This window comes from Pan troglodytes, chromosome 6 (assembly GCF_028858775.2).
Source record: "Pan troglodytes isolate AG18354 chromosome 6, NHGRI_mPanTro3-v2.0_pri, whole genome shotgun sequence".
Classification (NCBI taxonomy): domain Eukaryota; kingdom Metazoa; phylum Chordata; class Mammalia; order Primates; family Hominidae; genus Pan; species Pan troglodytes.
This window is the reverse complement of record NC_072404.2, coordinates 155442615-155465721: the sequence shown is the minus strand read 5'-3', so window position 1 is coordinate 155465721 and position 23107 is coordinate 155442615. Positions and strand designations below refer to the sequence as shown.

At 38.6% G+C, this 23107-nt stretch overlaps 1 protein-coding gene across 2 annotated transcripts in view; it reads left to right on the top strand.

Annotated features, from left to right (window-relative positions):
* KDM7A (lysine demethylase 7A) overlaps positions 1-22750 on the top strand; it is a 95934-nt gene extending 73184 nt beyond the window's left edge. Inside the window, exons 12-20 of one of the 2 annotated variants that reach the window (XM_527907.8) lie at positions 5532-5741; positions 7587-7711; positions 8577-8731; positions 9970-10067; positions 10561-10709; positions 10845-11053; positions 13473-13555; positions 15534-15807; positions 16423-22750. In XM_527907.8, the coding sequence (XP_527907.3) occupies positions 5532-5741; positions 7587-7711; positions 8577-8731; positions 9970-10067; positions 10561-10709; positions 10845-11053; positions 13473-13555; positions 15534-15807; positions 16423-16517 (1398 nt within the window). In that variant the 3' untranslated portion in view covers positions 16518-22750. The remainder of the gene's footprint in view (positions 1-5531; positions 5742-7586; positions 7712-8576; positions 8732-9969; positions 10068-10560; positions 10710-10844; positions 11054-13472; positions 13556-15533; positions 15808-16422) is intronic. The other variant, XM_009454339.5, reaches the window with a different exon arrangement.
* Positions 22751-23107: the final 357 nt, after the last annotated feature.

Below are 23107 nucleotides of genomic sequence, written 5' to 3'. Positions count from 1 at the left end.
AAAGGTCGGGTTACCCACAAAGGGAAGCCCATCAGACTGACAGCAGATCTCTCAGCAGAAACTCTACAAGCCAGAAGAGAGTGGGGGCCAATATTCAACATTCTTGAAGAAAACAATTTTCAACCCAGAATTTCATATCCAGCCAAACTAAGCTTCATAAGTGAAGGAGAAATAAAATCCTTTACAGAGAAGCAAATGCTGAGAGATTTTGTCACCACCAGGCCTGCCTTACAAGAGCTCCTGAAGGAAGCACTAAACATGGAAAGGAACAACTGAGACCAGCCACTGCAAAAACATGCCAAATTGTAAAGACCATCAAGGCTAGGAAGAAACTGCACCAACTAACGAGCAAAATAAGCAGCTAACATCATAATGAGCGGATCAAATTCACACATAACAATATTAACCTTAAATGTAGATGGGCTAAATGCTCCAATTAAAAGACACAGACTGGCAAATAGGATAAAGAGTCAAGACCCATCAGTGTGCTGTATTCAGAGACCCATCTCACCTGCAGAGACACACATAGGCTCAAAATAAAGGGATGGAGGAAGATCTACCAAGCAAGTGGAAAACAAAAAAAAGGCAGGGGTTGCAACCTAGTCTCTGATAAAACAGACTTTAAACCAACAAAGATCAAAAGAGACAAAGAAGGCCATTACATAATGCTAAAGGGATCAATTCAACAAGAAGAGCTAACTATCCTAAATATATATGCACCCAGATTCATAAAGCAAGTCCTTAGAGACCTACAAAAAGACTTAGACTCCCACACAATAATAATGGGAGACTTCAACACCCCACTGTCAACATTAGACAGATCAACAAGACAGAAAGTTAACAAGAATATCCAGGAATTGAACTCAGCTTGCAGCAAGTGGACCTGATAGACATCTACAGAACTCTCCACCCCAAATCAATAGAATGTACATTCTTCTCAGCACTACATCGCACTTATTCCAAAGTTGACCACATAGTTGGAAGTAAAGCACTCCTCAGCGAATGTAAAAGAACAGAAACTATAACAAACTGTCTCTCAGACCACAGTGCAATCAAACTAGAACTCAGGATTAAGAAACTCACTCAAAACTGCACAACTACATGGAGGCTGAACAACCTGCTCCTGAATGACTACTGGGTACATAATGAAATGAAGGCAGAAATAAGGATGTTCTTTGAAACCAATGAGAACAAAGACACAGCATACCAGAATCTCTGGGACACATTTAAAGCAGTGTGTAGAGGGAAATTTATAGCACTAAATGCCCACAAGAGAAAGCAGGAAAGATGTAAAATTGACACCCTAACATCACAATTAAAAGAACTAGAGAAGCAAGAGCAAACACATTCAAAAGCTAGCAGAAGGCAAGAAATAACTAAGATCAGAGCAGAACTGAAGGAGATAGAGACACAAAAAACCCTTCAAAAAAATCAATGAATCTAGGAGCTGGTTTTTCGAAAAGATTAACAAAATTGATAGACTGCTAGCAAGACTAATAAGAAAAGAGAGAAGAATCAAATGGAGGCAATAAAAAATGATAAAGGGGCTATCACCACCAATCCCACAGAAATACAAACTACCATCAGAGAATACTATAAACACCTCTGTGCAAATAAACTAGAAAATCTAGAAGAAATAGATAAATTCCTCAACACATACACCCTTCCAAGACTAAACCAGGAAGAAGTTGAATCCCTGAATATACCAGTAACAGGCTCTGAAATTGAGGCAATAATTAAGAGCCTGCCACCCAAAAAAAGTCCAGGACCAGATGGATTCACAGCCAAATTCTACCAGAGGTACAAAGAAGAGCTGGTACCATTCCTTTTGAAACTATTCCAATCAATAGAAAAAGAGGGAATCCTCCCTAACTCATTTTACAAGACCAGCATCATCCTGATAGCAAAGCCTGGCAGAGGCGCAACAAAAAAAGAGAATTTTAGACCTATCCATGATGAACATCGATGCAAGAAATCCTCAATAAAATACTGGCAAACCAAATCCAGCAGCACATCAAAAAGCCTATCCACCACGATCAAGTTGGCTTCATCCCTGGGATGCAAGACTGGTTCAACATATGCAAATCAATAAATGTAATCCATCATATAAACAGAACCGAAGACAAAAACCACATGATTATCTCAATAGATGCAGAAAAGGCCTTTGATGAAATTCAGCAGCCCTTCATGCTAAAAACTCTTAATAAAGTAGGTATTGATGGAGTGCATCTCAAAATAATAAGAGCTATTTATGACAAACTCACAGCCAATATCATAATGAATGGGCAAAAACTGGAAGCATTCCCTTTGAAAACTGGCACAAGACAGGAATGCCCTCTCTCACCACTCCTGTTCAACATAGTGTTGGAAGTTGTGGCCAGGGCAATCAGGCAGGAGAAAGAAATAAAGGGTATTCCGTTAGGAAGAGAGGAAGTCAGATTGTCCCTGTTTGCAGATGACATGATTGTATATTTAGAAAACCCCCTCATCTCAGCCCAAAATCTCCCTAAGCTGACAAGCAACTTCAGCAAAGTCTCAGGATACAAAATCAATGTGCAAAAATCACAAGCATTCCTATACACCAATAACGGACAAACAGAGCCAAATCATGAGTGAACTCCCATTCACAATTGCTTCAAAGAGAATAAAATACCTAGGAATCCAATTTACAAGTGATGTGAAGGACCTCTTCAAGGAGAACTACAAACCACTGCTCAACAAAATAAAAGAAGACACAAACAAATGGAAGAACATTCCATGCTCATGGATAGGAAGAATCAATATGAAAATGGCCATACTGCCCAAAGTAATTAATAGATTCAATGCCATCCCCATCAAGCTACCAATGACTTTCTTCACAGAATTGGAAAAAACTACTTTAAAGTTCATATGGAACCAAAAAATAGCCCACATTGCCAAGTCAATCCTAAGCAAAAAGAACAAAGCTGGAGGCATCATGCTACCTGACTTCAAACTATACTACAAGGCTACAGTAACCAAAACAGCATGGTACTGGCACCAAAACAGAGATATAGACCAATGGAACAGAACAGAGCCCTCAGAAATAATACCACACGTCTACAACCGTCTGATCTTTGACAAATCTGCAATGGGGAAACGATTCCCTATTTAATAAATGGTGCTGGGAATGGCTAGCCATATGTAGAAAGCTGAAACTGGATCCCTTCCTTACGCCTTATACAAAAATTAGTTCAAGATGGATTAAAGACTTAAATAGTAGACCTAAAACCATAAAAACCCTAGAAGAAAACCTAGGCAGTACCATTCAGGACATAGGCATGGGCTACGACTTCATGACTAAAACACCAAAAGCAATGGTAAGAAAAGCCAAAATTGACAAATGGGATCTAATTAAAGAGCTTCTGCACAGCAAAAGAAACTACCATCAGAGTGAACAGGCAACCTACACAATGGGAGAAAATTTTTGCAATCTACCCATCTGACAACGGGCTAATATCCAGCATCTACAAAGAACTCAAACAGATTTACAAGAAAAAATCAAACAACCCCATCAACAAGTGGGCGAAGGATAGGAACAGACACTTCTCAAAAGAAGACATTTATGCAACCAACAGACACATGAAAAAATGCTCATCATCACTGGCCATCAGAGAAATGCAAATCAAAACCACAATGAGATACCATCTCACACCAGTTAGAATGGCAGTCATTAAAAAGTCAGGAAACAACAGGTGCTGGAGAGGATGTGGAGAAATAGGAACACTTTTACACTGTTGTTGTGACTGTAAACTAGTTCAACCATTGTGGAAGTCAGTGTGGCGATTCCTCAGGGATCTAGAACTAGAAATACCATTTGACCCAGCCATCCCATTACTGGGTATATACCCAAAGGATTATAAGTCATGCTGCTATAAAGACACATGCACACGTATGTTTATTGCGGCATTATTCACAATAGCAAAGACTTGGAACCAACCCAAATGTCCATCAATGATAGACTGGATTAAGAAATTGTGGCACGTATACACTGTGGAATACTATGCAGCCAAAAAAAGGATGAGTTCATGTCCTTTGTAGGGACATGGATGAAACTGGAAACCATCATTCTCAGCAAACTATCACAAGGACAAAAAACCAAACACCGCATGTTCTCACTCATAGATGGGAATTGAACAATGAGAACACATGGACACAGGGTGGGGAACATCACACACTGGGACCTGTCGTGGGTTGGAGGGAGTGGGGAGGGATAACATTAGGAGAAATACCTAATGTAAATGACAAGTTAATGGGTGCAGCACACCAACATGGCACATGTATACATATGTAACAAATCTGCACATTGTGCACATGTACCCTAGAACTTAAAGTATAATAATTTAAAAAAAAAAAAAAGGAAATGCTGACACATGGTATAGCGTGGATGAACCTTGAAGATATTTTGCTAAGTGAAATAAGCCAGTCACCAAAGGACAAATTTTATAAAATTCCACTTATATGAGGTTCCTAGAGGTGTCAAATTCATAGAGAATGCAAGTAGAATGGTAGTTGCTAGGGGCTGGCGGGAAGGGAGAATGGGAAATTATTGTGTAGTGGGTACAGTTTCAGGTTTCAGTTTGTGCAGATGAGAAGCTTCTCGAGATGGATGGCAGTGATGGTTGTGCAACACTGTGACTCTACTTAATGCCACTAAACTGTACACTTAAAAATTGTTAAAATGGCAGATTTTATGTTTATGTTACCACAGTAAAAAAATGTTGCAAGTGGTTGCCTCTGGAGAATGAGAGGGATGGGGAAGAGGAGACTGCTATTTTTCATGATATGCTTATAGAATATTTAATTTTTAAAACTACATAGATGTATAATTTTAGTTTAAAAAGTAATTCTTAATTCAAATATGTACGTGAAAAGAATGTTCATTGTTGGAAAGAACAGCAGCCTAAATGGCTACCAGTAAGTATTAGGTCAGAAAATTAAGCTATATCCATACAGTGGAATGCAACACAGCCTTTAATAAGATATTGAAAATCAAGGCCCAGTGCAGTGGCTAATTTAACACCGGTAATCCCAGCACTTTGGGAGGCCGAAGCAGGTGGATCCCCTGAGCTCAGGAGTTCAAGACCAGCCTGGGCAACATGGCAAATACTTGTCTCTAAAACATTAGCTGGGTGCAGTGGCGTGCGCCTGTAGTCCCAGCTACTTGGGAGGCTAAGGTAGGAGGATCGCTTGAGCTCAGGAGGTGGAGATTGCAGTGAGGCAAGATTGCACCACTGCACTCCAACACATTGCAGCCTGGGTGACAAGAGCGAGACCCTGTGTCAAAAAAAAAAAAAAATCAAGGAAGTATGTTCACAGTATATTATGTTGGAGAGAGAAGGGATATAAAGTTCTCAGCAAAGCTGTTTGAAGCTTAGGATTTAGTCTTTTTTGTGTTTATATGGTTAAACTGAATGGTTTTTGTTTTCTAAAATATTTTTATGGATGATTATTTAGTCACGTATGTGTGTAATAGCCTTCTTATAAAAATACTCTGATTTTAATTCTTAAAGGAGGAAAACGGCAAACCAGTTAAATCTCAGGGAATTCCTATTGTGTGTCCAGTTTCACGATCCTCAAATGAAGCAACTTCCCCATACCATTCCCGAAGAAAGATGAGGAAACTTCGAGATCATAATGTCCGAACTCCTTCTAACCTAGACATTCTAGAGCTCCACACAAGGGAGGTCCTCAAAAGATTAGAGATGTGTCCATGGGAAGAGGCAAGTATTATGTTTCATGACAACAAAAAGAAACTTGGCTGTTCCTTAAAGTCTTTAAAGGGATAATAAGAGAATAGTCTGACTATTGTTGATATCTAATCTTGGCTGCAGCATTGTAGGGATCAACCAGTAGTTATGCCTGTGACAGGGAGTGGTGCTTAATCTTTCTAAGTTTTAGTGTAGAATTTGAATGAATAGACCTCATTCGATTGCTGATATGTTTATTGAGTCTTTAGCAAGTACCATTTCCTCTTCTAGGCTCTAGAGAAGATTGTGAGCAAAACGTAAGTCCCTGCCCCTCATGAAGCTTCCATCCTAGTTCAAGCTGGAAGGATGGAGAGACAGAGACATATACTAAAATAATACAATTTCAGATGATAAGCGTTATTTAAAAACCCCAAACAATAGAACAACAGAATAAAGGGGGATGGGGTAAAGCTGGCTGCTTTAGCTAAGGTGGTCAGAGAGCCTCTCAGGTTTGAACCGACAGCTGAGTAACAAATAGGAAGAAGTCAAATGGTTACATGGTGATTGGAGGAATGGCATTACAGGCAGAGGGAAGAGCAAATGCAGAAAGCCTCTACTTGAGCCAGCAGTCAGCCTGGAGGACTGTTAGACTGGGAGACTGTCAGAAGAAACTCTTAAACTTCGTGAAGTGCTGGCCTACTGGACAAAGGGGAGAGTGGGAGGCAGTAATGAGATCAGTGTAGCGCCTTTGCAGAACATGGTAGTGACTTTGTAGTGAGCTCTGCATCATCCATACTTTTACATCCCAAGAAGAGGATAAGCAACCATTTTAAATGAATAAGATCGAAGAACCAGGTGCTGTGGTGTGGGCCTGTAGTCCCAGCTACTTAGGAGACTAAGTCAGGAGGATCATTTAAGCCCAGGAGTTGAAGGCCAACATAACTAGATCCTGGCTTAAAAAAAAAAAAAAATTGGGAGGCCGAGGCAGGTGGATCACGAGGTCAGGAGATCGAGACCACGGTGAAACCCCGTCTCTACTAAAAATACAAAAAATTAGCCAGGTGCAGTGGCGGGTGCCTGTAGTTCCAGCTACTCAGGAGGCTGAGGCAGGAGACTGGTGTGAACCCGGGAGGCGGAGCTTGCAGTGAGCCGAGATCATGCCATTGCCCTCCAGCCTGGGCGACAGAGCGAGACTCCGTCTCCAAACAAACAAATATATATATATATATATATATATAAAACTTTTTAAAATATTTTAAATTGTATGTAATTATAATGTTTTAAGATTATGCTGTTCTAAACTGTAATCATCAGAGAAGATTAAGCTTATTATGAAAGGTTCTATTTATTATTAAGGGGAAAATCACTATGAAAAGGAAGTCTTTTTGATGCATTAAAACCCAGCTACTGCCTTTATGTCGCATGGTGACCCTTGTTCCTAGTGGTAGCAGTGTGGTGAGCTATAAGTTGCTGACTAGGTATTAGATGAAGGATGGGTGAATGGAAAGGCCCAGTAGCTAGCACTTTAGCAGGAAGAAGCAAGGGGAAGAGAGCTAAAATACTCTGAGGCAGTGCTTCTCCAGTTTTTCAGCTTTCTGCAAGAATGAAGTTTCTTTGAATTCACTTTATGCATATTTTATGTTTTACTTTCTAGAATGCATTTCATGGTTAATGGCCCTCCAGAAAGATGAGCCATACTCTTACTTTGGCTTTAGGAACTCTGGAGTGCCATACTGCTGCATATCCCCAAGCCCAGGTGGCTGCCTGTATCTTTGAGATGCAGGACCATAGGGGAGGTGGTGGTATACTGTATTCCATCAGTTGAGCAGGGCTACCTGAGGGTGGATGGTAAGTTAAGTTCTGCATTTATACCTTCAGGACATCTTGAGCTCTAAACTGAATGGAAAATTCAACAAACATCTCCAACCATCCTCCACAGTACCTGAATGGAGAGCGAAAGATAATGATCTACGATTACTGCTGACGAATGGAAGAATAATTAAGTATGTAAAGTAAATCAGAGTATCAAATAGATTAATTTTCATTGGGTTCCCTTTGTTCATTTAACCCAGTGGTCCTCAACCTTTTTGGCACCAGGGACCGGTTTTGTGGAAGACAGTTTTTTCTCAGCCAGGGAATGGTTTTGGGATTAAACTGTTGCACCTCATATCATCAGGCATTAGATTCTCATAAGGAGTGTGTAACTCTTGGACATGTGTAGTTCACAATATGGTTCACGCTCCTATGACAATCTAATGCTGCCACTGATCTGACAGGAGACAGAGCTCAGGTGGTAATGCTCACTCACCCACTACTTACCTCCTGCTGTGTGGCCCGGTTCCTAACAGGCCAGGGACTGGTACCAGTCTATGGCCCAGGGGTTGGGGACCCCCGTTTAATCTGTAATGAGCTCAGTGGCTCACACCTGTAATCCCAAGTTGATTTGGGAGTCTGAGGTGGGAGGATCTCTTGAGACCAGGAGTTTAAAACTAGCCTGGGCAACTTAGCAAGACTCCATCTCTACAAAAAAATAAAAATAAATTAGCTGGGTGTGGTGGCCATGCCTGTAGTCCTGGCTACTTGAGAAACTGAGGTGAGAGGATCGCTTGAGCCCAGGAGTTCAAACTTACAGTGAGCTATGATTGTGCCACTGCACTCCAGCCAGGGCAACAGAGCAAGACCCTGTCTCAAAAAACAAAAACAAAAAACGAACCTCAGATCCCTAGCGCATACTATTGCACAGTTGAATGAAATATGGGGACAGTGTCTCAATTCTCTACTCTTTGTAAATTAAGGGAGAGGGGAATAAATACTGTTTGGCTACAGAGTCTTGCACTATATTCTGATTACTTTTCCTTCTTAATACAGAGATGAAAGGCAGCCCTTTGCAGATCAAAGTCTTTATACAGCAGATAGTGAAAATGAAGAGGATAAAAGAAGGACAAAAAAGGCAAAAATGAAGATAGAAGAGAGTTCAGGAGTAGAGGGAGTGGAACATGAAGAATCTCAAAAACCACTGAATGGTATGTTTTTTTTAATGGTTATTTTAAAGATCTTTTGATTACTAATGTGATAATATGTAAAGTAACTTGCTAATTTTGAAGTTCTTAAGTTTAAAATAGCAGAAAACTTTTGTGTCCCTAAAACTGTCTTGAAAAATCTGAAGTATGAGAGAAGTGCTGAACGTGAATGCCCAGTGAGGTATACGCCCAGTGGCCAGGGGCGGTGTTCTCAGTGAGGGGATGTTTGTGGGTTAGAGCTGCACTCATCTAGTCAGTTTTTAAAGAGTCACTTGAAAAGCTCATTCATGTTATAGGCCTCTACTCCCCAAAATAAAAGTTTCAAGTTTCATTTAATTTTATATATAAGTTCAGCTACCATGTGTATGGTTTTCAGAATTAGGAAGTATATATGATTAGCTAATCTGAAGCTGTTAGTAATCCATGCATTGTGGTTTTAATTGATTACCTGTTGACAAGAAGGCCTCTACTGGGTTATTAATTGGTTATCATCAGTATGGCAAAATAGTAACACCTCCTTCTCCTTAAGGTCTTTCTTCTTTGAATTAAGCCTTAGTTTCTCAACATATTTCAGGATCTCTGTATTCCTTTCTATTTTAAAAAGTAGTTCAAATATATACTTTGGTACTTGACAAATAAATGTTTCAGATAACTAACATTATTTAATCCATGTTGAACACCCCTGTTCCTGCTAATCTGAGTGAAATTGGCACTGCTGTAGTTGGTGACTCTGCCTTTGCACACACCAGGTGCTAATCAACAGGAATCCGTCAAACCATTGCTATATGTCAGTGACTCATGAAAGAACCCAGTTTATAAGCGTGTTGAATTCACTATCTATGTGAATGCGTTTTACGTTTGGGAAGGTTATCTTTTTGTTTTCTAATGATACAACTAATGCAAAAGGAGAAGTGTGAAAAGCATCTGATAGCTAATTTTAGTTTCAGCATTTTTCTTCTGGAAAGAAATACAAAACAGTCAATCCATCCAAGTAAGGAATATATAATTATGGAAATACCACACTTAATATTTGAGAATATACTTCAGTCTGTGTCTTGGCCAATTAGGGAGAAAGACCTTAAGGGGAGAAAGAAATGAAGAAAATAAAAGTGAAAAAGGAGGGTAGGGCAAGAGAGATTGAGAGACATCACAAGCTGGGTGGACTTTAGATACCATCTTGTCACCTTGTTCATCGTAGTCAAATGACTTTCTCTTTTTCTCATCCTTTCATTCTTTTTCAGGGTTTTTTACACGTGTGAAATCAGAACTCAGGAGTAGATCATCAGGATATTCTGATATTTCTGAGTCAGAAGACTCCGGACCCGAGTGCACTGCACTGGTACGCCTGAGACCCCATGGCTTGTACGTTATTTGATGGAAAGATGAGCACCACGTAACTTCTGGAAGGAAGGCAAATGACAGCTTTTCTCAAAGCTTGTCTGTCTGACTTACATAGCACAGGGTCTTCTGTGGTGGTCAGTGTACACACATGCCATCATGTGACCATTCACATTTGAGACATAGAGCTTTTGTCTGATTTTGGAAAGGGTAGAGGGAGAGACTCCTTTGCTTATACTATTCTTGTTTCATATTTCTCATGGATTATATTTTATTTTACCTTAAAGAAAGCCTATACTGTGTATTTTTTTAATCAAGGTAGTATGTTCATGTAGTTAATAGAGATTATCATTTTTTTCATGTGAAATACAGAAATAATTCCCTGATAATTAAGATTCTGACTTTCTCTAGATGTATAAAATCTTTTTGGATTCATTTGTACAGACTTGGTCAATTTCTTATGTAGCTTTGTTTCCATGTAATTATTATCTCAGAAAAGTATCTTTACCACTGAAGAGTCTGAAAGTTCAGGTGATGAAAAGAAACAAGAAATAACATCCAACTTTAAGGAGGAATCTAATGTGATGAGGAACTTCCTTCAAAAGAGCCAGAAGCCATCTAGAAGTGAAATTCCAATTAAAAGGTAGGCTTGCTGATAGTAGTAAGTCTTATTATATTGTAAGGTAAATACTATGAACACTTTTTTTAGTTTTAAATTTTACCAAAAATGTCATCAGAAAAAATAGACTCTTGTGTTTTTGGATCATCTCTTCTTTAGGGAATGTCCTACCTCGACGAGCACAGAGGAAGAAGCTATTCAGGGCATGCTGTCTATGGCAGGGTTGCACTATTCCACGTGTTTACAAAGGCAAATACAAAGCACAGACTGCAGTGGTGAAAGAAACTCTCTCCAGGATCCCAGCAGCTGCCATGGCAGTAACCATGAGGTTAGGCAGTTGTATCGCTATGATAAACCAGTGGAATGTGGTAAGAAACATAAATTATCAGTCTCTAAAAAGTAACATATGTTGCCCAACTTAATGGCTCAATAATCCTCATTTAGGTTAGAGATTATGAATAAGCATCTTTAATTGGAAATGTGTTAAGAAGGTTGACCAAAAAAAGCACAATGCTGACATATCACGTAAGATGGAAGCAGAAGAACTCAAAATGTAAATTACCTGGGATTGACAATTGTGTTCACTAGCATCATTCTACCATTGTTATTGCAAGCCAGTTAGTATTATTTCCCTTTTACAGACAGGTTGATCAGAGTGGAAGGAGTGTTTTGGTGCCTTAAATGGCCAACTAAGCTTGAACAATCAGCCCTTTTTCCTTTTATGAGAGGAAAAATAAGTTTTAAACTGTTTCTTTCTGATTGAGGCTATTCCTTCTCCTACTTGAAAAGAAAGTATTAGGAAAAGAGGGTAGACTCAGTGGCAGTGTTAGGCATGCCACATAGTGTTTTCTTCCTTGTGCCTTTAGAGAAAATGTTTGTCTCCCAAAAAGCCTGAGGAGGACTGGGGAGAAGATAGTACTATATTAAAATTGAATGCCTATATAATAAATATGTTTGATCCTACATAATTATCAATTGTATACCAGGAGCTTGACATCCATTTCACTGAAATAATTTTTTTTTATTATTTATTTATTTATTTATTTTGAGACTGTCTCACTCTGCTGCCCAGGCTGGAATGTAGTGGCACAAATATGGCTCACTGTAACCTCAACCTCCAGGCCTCAAGCAATCTTCCTGTCTCAGCCTCCCAAGTAGCTGGAACTATAGATGCATGTCACCATACCTGGCTAATTTTTTTATTTTTTGTAGAGACGAGGTCTCACTTAAGTTGCCCAGACTGGTCTCCAACTCCTGAGCTCAAGTGATCCTCCTGCCTCTGCTTCCCAAAGTGCTGAGATTACAGGTGTGAGCCACCATGCCTGGTTATTTCACTTAATTCTTAAAACAATACTTGTAGGTAAAATCACTCCCATTTTACAGGTAAAGGAAATAAGACTTAGTAAAACTAATTTAACTTGTCCGTACTTCATGTAGCTATTATTCAGTGGTATTGGAATTTGAAGCCAGGACCATCTGATCTCAAAGTCTTTGCTTATTGTATAAGAGGAAATTGAAGTTTGGAGAGGATAAATAAGTTGCCTAAAGTTGCATTGGTAATGGAAGAACTCAAATTCAAATCTGGGTTTGTCTCTTTTTGTACTGCACCATTTTGTCTTCCTTTAGTCCCTTGAAAAAGAACACTTCTATGGAAATACTGCAAAATTCAGGCAAATACCTGCCTTTATTCTATGTGGAAAAATATACCATTTTTATAGAGAATTATTGCATTGGTTTTACATATACAATAGGCGGCCATAGAATTTGATTCTAGATCACTGGGCGCAATGGTTCACGCCAGTAATCCCAGCACTTTGGGAGGCCGAGGTGGGCGGATCACCTGAGGTTGGAAGTTCAAGACCAGCCTGACCAACATGGAGAAACCCCATCTCTAGTAAAAATACAAAAATTAGCCGGGCTTGGTGGCGCATGCCTGTAATCCTAGCTACTTGGGAGGCTGAGGCAGGAGAATCGCTTGAACCTGGGAGGCGGAGGTTGCGGTGAGCTGAGATTGCGACATTGCACTCCAGCCTGCACAACAAGAGGGAAATGCCATCTCAAAAGAAAAAGAATTTGATTGTAGATCTTCCAGCATCTAGCCCAAAACCCATCCTATAAAGACAGTCTTTGAGGCTGGTCTGAGTATGGTGTTTATAACTAATTGATCACAAACAATTACAGATTTCTTTGTTTCTTCTCCATCTCACTGCTTCACTTGACTAGAGAATGAATGAATAAATGAAGACAGTCTTTGAGAGAATCAAAAGAATTAGCATAATAGGTTATGAATTGGTGACTTTTTGTTTTTGAGGGAAAGGCATATAGTGAAGGTAAAGGTATGCAAATGAGTATCTAAAGAGTTAATGTGCTTTTAAATAAAATGTCAACATAAATTTGCTTTCTTTTTTTTTTTTTTCCCCCAAGATGGAGTCTCACTCTGTTGCCTAGGCTGGAATGCAGTGGCATGATCTTAACTCACTGCAACCTCCACCTCTCGGGTTCAAGTGATTCTCGTGCCTCGGCCTCCCAAGTAGCTGAGATTACAGGCGTCCGCCACCACACCCAACTAATTTTTGTATTTTTAATAGAGACGGGGTTTCACCATGTTGGCCAGGCTGGTCTCGAACTCCTGACTTCAAGTGATTGACCTGCCTTGGCCTCCCAAAGTGTTGGGATTACAGGCGTGAGCCATCACGCCCAACCTGCTTTCATTTTTAAGCATTAGGCTAATTTTGTCATTTCAAATCAAGTTTGTGCAAAGTTAATTAAACTGAAACTTCTCTTTAGGATACCATGTCAAGACTGAAGATCCAGACTTGAGGACTTCCTCCTGGGTTAAACAGTTTGATATTTCCAGATTTCATCCTCAGGTATATTCAAAGTTTGAAACGTTAAAAGGAGATTTAAAATGGTCATTAACTTTGTTTTTGCTTTCTTTTTTAAAACTGTAACAACCAGTTATCAACTGCTAGATCTAGGCAGCCAGAAAATCACAGTTAAATGCACATTTGAACAACTGTCCATTTTGAGAGATGCCGAAATGATAACCAACATAAGGCTCATGGATAGAGTGTGATCTGGAAAAGAATAATTTATTCAAGGAAGCAGTTAAACCACTGGCTGCCAACCCATGTAGGTTATATCTGGTTAGAATGAAATATTCAAGGAAAAGATGAATATCATATCTTTTTAATCTCTGATGCTGTTTCTTGAACGGTTTTGGATACTGAATTTCTTTGAGCATTTGATGAAAGTTACAGATTGTCTTTCTAGAAAATACATTCATGATAAACACAACTTTCGCTTACATTATCAAATGAACCCAAAATAGCAGTTGTGAAAAAACTAAAACTTTATCAGCAGCACCAAACAAGAAAAGTGATACAACCTTTTTTTGCAAACCTTGGAAAATGGCAGCCAAAGAAAGAATCAAAGTTCTCATGTGGCACTGTGGGGCCCCAAACCTCTCTACCCCGAGCACACATAAGAAAGAAAGTAAATCAGCAAAGGCAGAAATATTGCCTCTAGTTCTCCTCTGAGTGAAGAAACATTTGTGGGGGAGAAGGGAAGGAGGGAAGAGGAGACAGAGGGGAACATGAGTCGACTGTTTAAGAAGTGAAGGGAAAAATCTCTTATGAATAAAGCTTTCACATGGCACCGAAAGACCTCAGCAGAAGTGAAAAAGGCCTCCTGGGTTTTGCCATCTTCCAGAGCGCTGAGGTGACTGGAGGAATGGATTAAAATCCCTGGAGGAGGAGACACCCGTGTATATAGACAGAAAAGACTCTACCCCTAAATATGGAACATCATTAATCTCTGAGTAGTAGAATTATGGGTGGTTTTTATTAATTTTTAAAATTTGGCTTGTCTATATTTTCTAAATATTTAAGCAATTACTTGCATAAGAAAAAGAAGCAAGTTTTTTTTTTTAAAGGAAGGCTTTGTGAGTATACGTTCTTTGACTAGAAGGATACATTCCAGAGTCAAAGGTCATAAGAAATCTCATTATAATTTACTTTTCGGTGTATGATTTTATAGTGCTTCACTGTAGCTGGTCATAAAGTTTATCACTTACTAGCACTATAGGATTCATTATGTAATGTGAGCTATTATTTAAATCTGGCTGTTCTTTTTATAATTGTTTTTGAAAATAAATGAAGACATAGAGGATGGATGATTAGCATAATGAAAACTGGTTTCATGAAACATTCACACTATAGTGTACTCTGTTCACATCTAGTCTGTTCCTTTCTCTTTTTAATGCTGGTTATAACCCTCTCAGTTAATTTCAAGACTCATCAATCAGTAGCGTTTTTTTTGCCCCCTGAAAGTTTACTCAATAGTCTTAAGAGACTGAAAGAGTAGTTGTAGTGAAAGGAAAACACCAAGCTTGGGACTCTGGATCTAAGGATTTCCTAGCAAAAAAAATACAGTGGAGATGAACCTGATAGAAGATAGATTCTAGAAAAGAACATGACACGTGAGAGGTCCAAGGGAGCTGTGACTTGCCAGGGAAGTGGGAGATCGATCCATTCCCCCAGCTCAGGGTCCCTGCGTGGCATGTGCTCACTGAGCTGAGTAGCAAGTAGGGCGTGGTGCCTGTTTACGTTGTTTTCTCTCACTCTCTCTTTCGCCTTCTTAACTTACGATGCAACTTAAAGACCTGAGTCCTTCAGAGCTACTGAGACGACATCATGCAGGAATGGTCATCTGTGGCTAATAGATGTTAAGAAAATCAGAATTCAGTAGTTTGTTTCTTCTCTCACTTGACTTTGCCAATGCATAGAGAGCTTAAATACCAAATTTAAACCCTAAAAATTCAGCCTCGTGTCCTTCCTCCTCCTTCAGGATCTAAGTAGAAGCCAGAAATGCATCAAAAAGGAAGGTTCATCAGAAATTAGTCAGAGGGTACAAAGTAGGAATTATGTGGACAGCAGCGGCTCAAGCCTTCAGAATGGAAAGTATATGCAGAATTCAAACCTGACTTCGGGGGCGTGCCAGATAAGTAATGGCAGTCTAAGCCCAGAAAGGCCAGTTGGTGAAACTTCCTTCTCGGTGCCCCTTCACCCCACCAAGAGACCGGCATCAAATCCACCACCTATCAGCAACCAGGCAACAAAAGGTAACTTTCACACATGTATAGAGAAAGTATATTTCTGACTGTATGTGATGGTCATCATGGCAGTTGAGGTGTAGTCTCTGCACTCAAGTTGTTCAACATCTCATGCATAGTAGACAGCATAGTGATGGCAGTATACACAGGCTACTACAGGAACAAAGAAAAAGGATACCCAAGTCAGCTCTGAGGAGCAAGAGACAGATCCTAAAATCAGATGTTCAGGGGTTAGCCAGGCTGAATTGGGGAAAGTGACAGAATAGACAGCTTTGAAGGCAGAGGATTGAGCCTGAGGCAGGGCACAAAGGGGAGAAACAGGATATGGGGTATTTGTGAAATGGTAGTCAGTTTTGTTGCTTAAGCGTAGTGTAATGCAGGATAGGGAAGAGCCCAGGCTGGAGAGCAGGCAGACCAGACTGTGGGAAGCCTTGTGAGTCTTGTGAGGGCCTAGTGTGATGAGGTGGAAGGGTTTTAAACAGCGGAAGTTCAGAAGCATGACTTTGTCCATGCAGAACACCTAAGGGCTTACTTCCCATAAAGAAAGCTCTCCCCGTAGTCTTCCAGGTGCTCTCTTAAGTGTACTTTTCATCATTACTTACACTCCCTTTTGGTGTTTTATAGGTAAACGTCCAAAAAAAGGAATGGCAACAGCCAAACAACGTCTTGGGAAGATCCTTAAGTTGAACAGAAATGGCCATGCACGTTTCTTTGTGTGACAGAGCTGCTGTTGCAGCCATTCTTCCCTTTGGAGACCAGTCTAGGGGTGCAGGAGCCTGGAGCTTCCGCTGTCCCCCTGCCTGGAGCAGTTTGTGTGTATAGTAAGAACACTGCCCGAAGAACAGAATGAACCTGATGCTGCATTTTCACTGTGCCACACCCACTCAGCAATAACCATTTTGGACCTGGTGGGGGAGAGGAAGAAGGAGGGTAGAACCTTAAAAAGAGACCTTGAACTGGAAAGGGGTCTCTTGTCAGGGCTTGAATTTTATTTTGTTGTTGGTAGTGTCTTGATGTATTTTCAGTGGTAGGGTAAAGAATTATCAATAATTTATTTAACAGATTTTTTTTTAAAGTTAACAGCTTTTAAATTCTTTTTTTAAAGCTATTTATTTGGAAGATTTCTGGAGAAATATCTCACTAATTTAGATGTAAGAATGTGAAGGTTTTTAAATTATTTTTGATAGTGTGTGTGTTACATGTGGGGAAGGGCCACAGTAACAGTAACTAGTCTGGACTCTTAAATTTGATATTCAGGTTAAAGTCTTAAACAGGGATTTGATGCATTAATTATTTTAAATTAAGATGTATATGAAAATCATTTTATTTTATATATTTCATGTGTTTTTTATAAGCTATTAGCTTCGCTTTTGCTAACATCCAAGGTGCATACTGTTATCCAGGTTGATTACCTTATATCCCACCTTCCCTCTGCACTCCCCATCATTTTGTGATGACCCAGTAAGACTCTTCTCTTTGCAGGGAAACACTTTCGTAGCCAATGTGTAAGAACTCCATGAAAGATCCCTCATTTCTCATTTCGTTTGACATTGTGATTTTCTTCTCAACATTAAAAAAAATAGGCTTTTGCATTTTCATTTCTGCTGATGATATCTGGGTCCCAAAGAGAACAGCTTTAATGTATTTTTCCTACTTGTGGGAAAAGTATTATAAGTTTGGTTAAATTGTCATGTTTATAGTTTTTCCAAATACATTTGTAACTACAGCAGGCCTTCTTCGTACTGCTGGTGTTGGACAACAGGACTGACACCTGCTGCGGAGGTTATACCTTATGATACTTTTATTCTCCATACCTGATTTGTTGGAAAATGTTATTTAGGATATTCAAATCTGCATAATAAGCCGTAATATAATAGGATTAATACTACATTAAGTTGTATAGAAGCAAGCATGTTGGAATAGATCTTTTGTGTGTATTTACTTTTTTTATTTCTTAATTTTCTAAAGAATTACTTAAGATATGGATTTGGAGTAAAATGGGTGCTTTTGGCAGTTTCTTCCATCTATCCTAACCTGACCAGTACATATTGAGGTTAAGTATCTGGTTAAACTTTAAGGTATTCATTTATCTCCTTTATGTATGATTTTTACTAAATGCCAGTTTTCATTTGCTTATAGTAGCTTCTATTTTCCCTTTTTTCCATCCATAGCATAAAAATAAGTGATTTCTGGGGGTGGGGCAGAAATGTTCCCAAGTCTGACAATAGAGCATTTTACAAATTCCTACAAAGAAAATATAGGCAAATAGATAAAATTTATTTTTATGGAGAAGAAATATGGCCATATTATGGATTTGTCTTTTTTTTACTCAGCAAGATAGCAGGACTTACCCTTCTCTATTAAGTATCACTTGAATTGCTAAGAAGAAAAAAGTCTGTACCATCATCTTTCATGGTTGCATTCAAATGTGTATTTTCAAAGAGAAATACTTCTTAGTGTCCCCATTCCAAAATGTCATGGGATAAATATGAAATAGTTTATGAAGTAGCCTTTCTGGTTCAGAGTGACTGGACCAAAGTCTGAATCTTATCTGGGTATCAGGAAAAAGAATTTTTATGGAAATCCTTAGTGTCTATAAACAACCCGTGTAAACCCTGTCTACACTATGCCAAAACCAGTGGAAAGATGGGTAGAGTCATCTTATCTCAGGATGTCAAAAATCTGGGTTTGACTGATTCCCCTACCTTCCCACACAGTATATTCTTGTGATTTTTGCTTTTCTGTAGATCCTGAGTCGGTGTTACAATAGTCATGTTTTTATTTTGGGTTAAGAAATAAGAGGTGTAAGAGCTATAATTTCCTTTTCGTGTTATATCATGATCTGGGTTTTCTTTTTTCCTTTACGTTTTTCACAGCTCTTGAGTATTTTCTATTTTTTTCTTTAGTCACAAAAATTAAAATTAAACTTTATTTTTATGAATTAAAATGAAATTTAATTTATTTTTATGAATTAAAATTGTGGCCAGTATCCACTGTGTCCTTAGGCTGAGAAGTACTAATTTGGAGTAGCCCGTGTGTGGAATTCTAAAGTGAAGGTACTGTGGATTCATTTTTAGTAGTTTTAGCCCCTTAATAAGTGGCTAAGTTAGAAAACTTTCAGCGAGGTAATAGAACCACTCGAATAGAATCCATGTGTCTTTTTCTGAATTGGTGAAAATTCGGCCACTGATCCAGTGACTCCTGGTCAAACGTCTTATAACATTACTGGCCATAATGCACCCCTTTATCTCATGGAAATGGCTGAACTTTGTGGTAGCTGCTGCGAGTACCTGGGCTTAACAGTAATAGAGAACCTCATTTATACCATACAGACACAGCAACTTAGGAAGACAGCACTGATAGCATTTAGCTAGTTGTAACCAAATACAAATATGTAAAATTGAGAATTATGATTTAACATATGCAACTTTAATAATAGGAATAGATGATAATTTTCCTGTATTGTTTCAAATAAGTGACTGTTCAGCTGGGATCCATTGGATTATAATTTACAATGTCACATAATATTATGCTTTTCAATATTGATGAGTGATGTAAACAATATAAAGTTGGCAGTTTGTAGTAGTTCAGTATCCTAGAAATACATTGAACTTCATAAGTATCAGTTCATTTTTAAGCATACAGAATTGAAGATTCTGACTGAAATCATAAACTCAGAGGAAACAAGCCCATCTTTATCACTAATTACTTAGCTTGAATACTTTTCTATTTTTAAATAATCCTAATTATTGCCTTTTCAATATAGTCTACTGTATTTATTTATATGGGATCAACAGGTATTTATCAAACATCTACTGTGTGCCCAGCACTACCTAGTACTGTTGGGGAACACAATTTGCAGTTGTGGTCTCTGCCCTTGAAGGTATCTTCTCCAGGAAATTAGCAGTATTATTTTCACTTCTAAGCAAACATGAGCAAAAGAGGACCTGTTCATTAAAAAACATCCTGACTTTTTTAGTTTCAACTGAGATATGCCACTGTAGAAGTGAAAGTAATTTCACAATTTAAGAAATGCTTCAACTTGGTAATTAATATGGTCATACAGGGACTTGGTGTAGCACGCAAGGGAGCAGAAGACCTGGGCTTTTGTCGAAGTTCTGCCATTTAGGTATCAGCTGTGTAACCTTGAATAAGTCACTTAACTCTTTCTCTTAGTTTTCTCATTTGTAAATTTGGGTTAAAGTGTTTATTATGATAATCAATTAAGAAAATCTCTTAACACTTCATACAGAGAACTTATCATTAAGTTAAAACTGGCAATTAATGCACCTTTATATATATTTTTAAATGAAAACTAATACTATTCATGATGTTTATTTTATATCAAATATATGCCCAGGGCATGCTACTTTAAAAATCTGAGGAATCTCCAACAAGGTGCTGGATTAAAATCAGATTTCGTGCTTGAAGTGGAAGAAAAATGAAGTTGTTTATGGATAAGAGAGTGAGAATGTGTATCCTCAAGTACGTTAAGATGATTTAACTGAAAGATGGCTTTAGGTTTTTCTTGAAGAATTAGGAAAGTACCATCCCCACAGATTCAGCATACTCTTCAGGTACTAGATAAAGGTGAAGGAAGTCATGGAATTAAAATGACTTAGCAACTCCCTAGGGAACTTGTGGGGAGAATGAGGTGGTTAGAAAGGTGAGAATGCACAAAGACAGCTCTGGGTTGGGTACCAACAGTTTGCTTGGTAGAAAGAAACCAGTGTAGGAAAGGAGACGCCACCAGACGTCTTCAACAGACAAGATTCTTTCTGCCTTTTTCAAAAGATGCTCTCTGCAGCAGTAAGACTATAGATAGAGTTGATTGGAATAATCATGTGACCCAGTATGCTACTGCTAGGCGTAATTATCAAAAATTCATTTTTCTCATTAAATATTGTTAATTGCTCGCCACATAAAGAGAAGCTAGAGCTCACCAGTCTTGGTGGTGTCCTAGACCTTCCTCTAAAGCAGTCTTGGGAAGCTGGAGCATCAGATCTTTAGCCTAGACAGAGTGTCGCTGGTAAATAAAGGAGACACAGGTAACCCAGAGTGGACAGTGATTTGCGTGGGGAGACACAGTGGATCTGGGGCCTCTGATACTTTGCTTCCTAAAACAGCCCCCAGTTTTCGGCTTGCCCTATGAGATGATGTTCATGTGCTTCCTTGAAACCAGGTGGAAAGAAAGGGGAAGAATTAATTTTCTCATTCTGTTGCTGTTGAACGTAATGTAATCTGAATACTGTAGCCTTCCGAGAAGCCCTTCCCTCTTTTTCATGCTGTAAAGTCAAATATTTGATATCCTTAACATAAATTTTAAAAATTAAGGTCATTAGGAAGCAAATGTCTATTTCCAAAGCAATGAGCTTGTTGTGACTGTGATTTTATTCTTCTATAGTATTTTTTTCCTCATTTTAATTGAGAGGAGAAAATAATACTCTTTTGCAATATCCTTAGATTCTCCCCTTCACCCTGGTGCCCCTTCTAGTGTCTTAAGACTTTGTCTTAACAAGTATAACATTACATTTTGTTGTTAAAACCTTTCGAAACTGTATTCAGTGATTCTTCCAAGTTTATCTGCTCTGCACTATTTCACTAATAAACCCTGGCTACCACGTAGCCCTTGATCTCCAAGTAGTTTACCTATGCAAGACCTGTGACACTCTGAATTCACTTCTCTTTCTTTCAGAAAGTAGTCATAAATGGAGCTTAATTATAAAGGTAAAACTTGTCTCCAACCAGTTTCATTTTGGCCATTTCTTTTTCAAAATGTCAGCTGTTTTCCTCCAGGATTTTTCACCAAAACAATGATCATAAGTGCTGGAATATATAATACTTTGCAGGCATAAAATAACCCAGACATACTCTCATATTTCTTTGGTGTATTTTGGTTGGTAAAACTTACCAGCATTAAATGTAAAATATAATGAGTTAATTCCTTACCTAGAACTATTTCTTCCTTTTAAGATTCATAAGTAACCTTTTATTTTTACAAAGCTACGTATAACTTCCACATTATAGTCAGGGACCTGAGGTGTAACTTACTAAGTGAACCCCAAGGTTATTTTATCTTGCAAAAGAAACCTAAACCAAACTAAGGGCCTTACAGTTTATGGTTAGACTGAATCAAAAGCTATAACCTCAATTTTTCCAAAAACAGCTTCTGACTGCAAAAGCAAGTCATACAGTTGTTAGGTATGAAATAGCACTGATCAGGAAATGCATCTTCGCAGATGCTATTTCCTTCAGAAAAGACTTTTCTACTTTTAATATAAATTAAGCCATAACAGTTTCATGCTGTGGAAAGAGGGTGAAAAGGTTCATTTTAAGAGATTATATAATATGAACTTTCACATTTACTGTGAAATGTCTAATTTGCCAGTGCTTCAGCAAGTTTTTTTGGGGGGTGATGGGGAGGGGTAGTATTGGTTTTAGAGGTTTCAAATCTGTGAACTTTGGAGAGGGGACAGTTGTTGGCTCTGGTATTTACTAGTTTTGTAGTAACGTTTTGCTAGCCTGACTGACTTTTCTTACTGGTTTTTATGCCCACGGTCCGAGGGGACTGTTCTTCTTGTTTGGGGTGTCTGCGGAATAGCGTCTCGTCTTGTTTGTATAGGCAGTCAATGTGTGTGACATGTGTGTCCTTTCAGTCCGGAAGCCCACTGTGTGACAATGGCGTGGGGTGTGGCTGGGAGGTGGGGTGCTGAAGCTTGAAGAGCATTTCTTTGCTGATTCATAACAGTATTTCCCATCTTTTGCCTGCAGGCAGGGAAAGTGTACAGTATTTATTTTGTTTCTGTTTTACTTTAAATTTGTAAGTCTTTAAGTAGCTTACATTGATTATTATAGGGGAGGACAAGTGACTTGTTTAAAGTTGTATTTAGTATTCTTTCCAATTTCTGTATTTTAAAATATTGAAATTAAAATTGTATTACTTCTGTTTTGATTTTTTTAGCACTCAGTGTATTTTTTGCTCATTTTGTTTTAAAGTATAAATGTTGAAAATTGTATAAAATGCGTCCTTGAAAGAAAAAGAATCTGAATTCTATATCCAATTCTGACTTTGTTCCCTTTTTCTGCTGATTGAATCGTGGGAAATTATTTAAGAGTATGAAAAACTGGGTTCAGCGTCTGCTCCTTACTACTTCTGAAGACTTCAATGTGAAAAGTAATTGTCTTATTTTATTAGCAGTCTTGCTGGGGATGAGTGATTGCTCAAAGAGAGGGAAGAATACAAAAGTGTAACTGGCAAGATGAGGCTGAAACGTAGAAACGGATGTGGGTACTTGGCTAATGAACATTG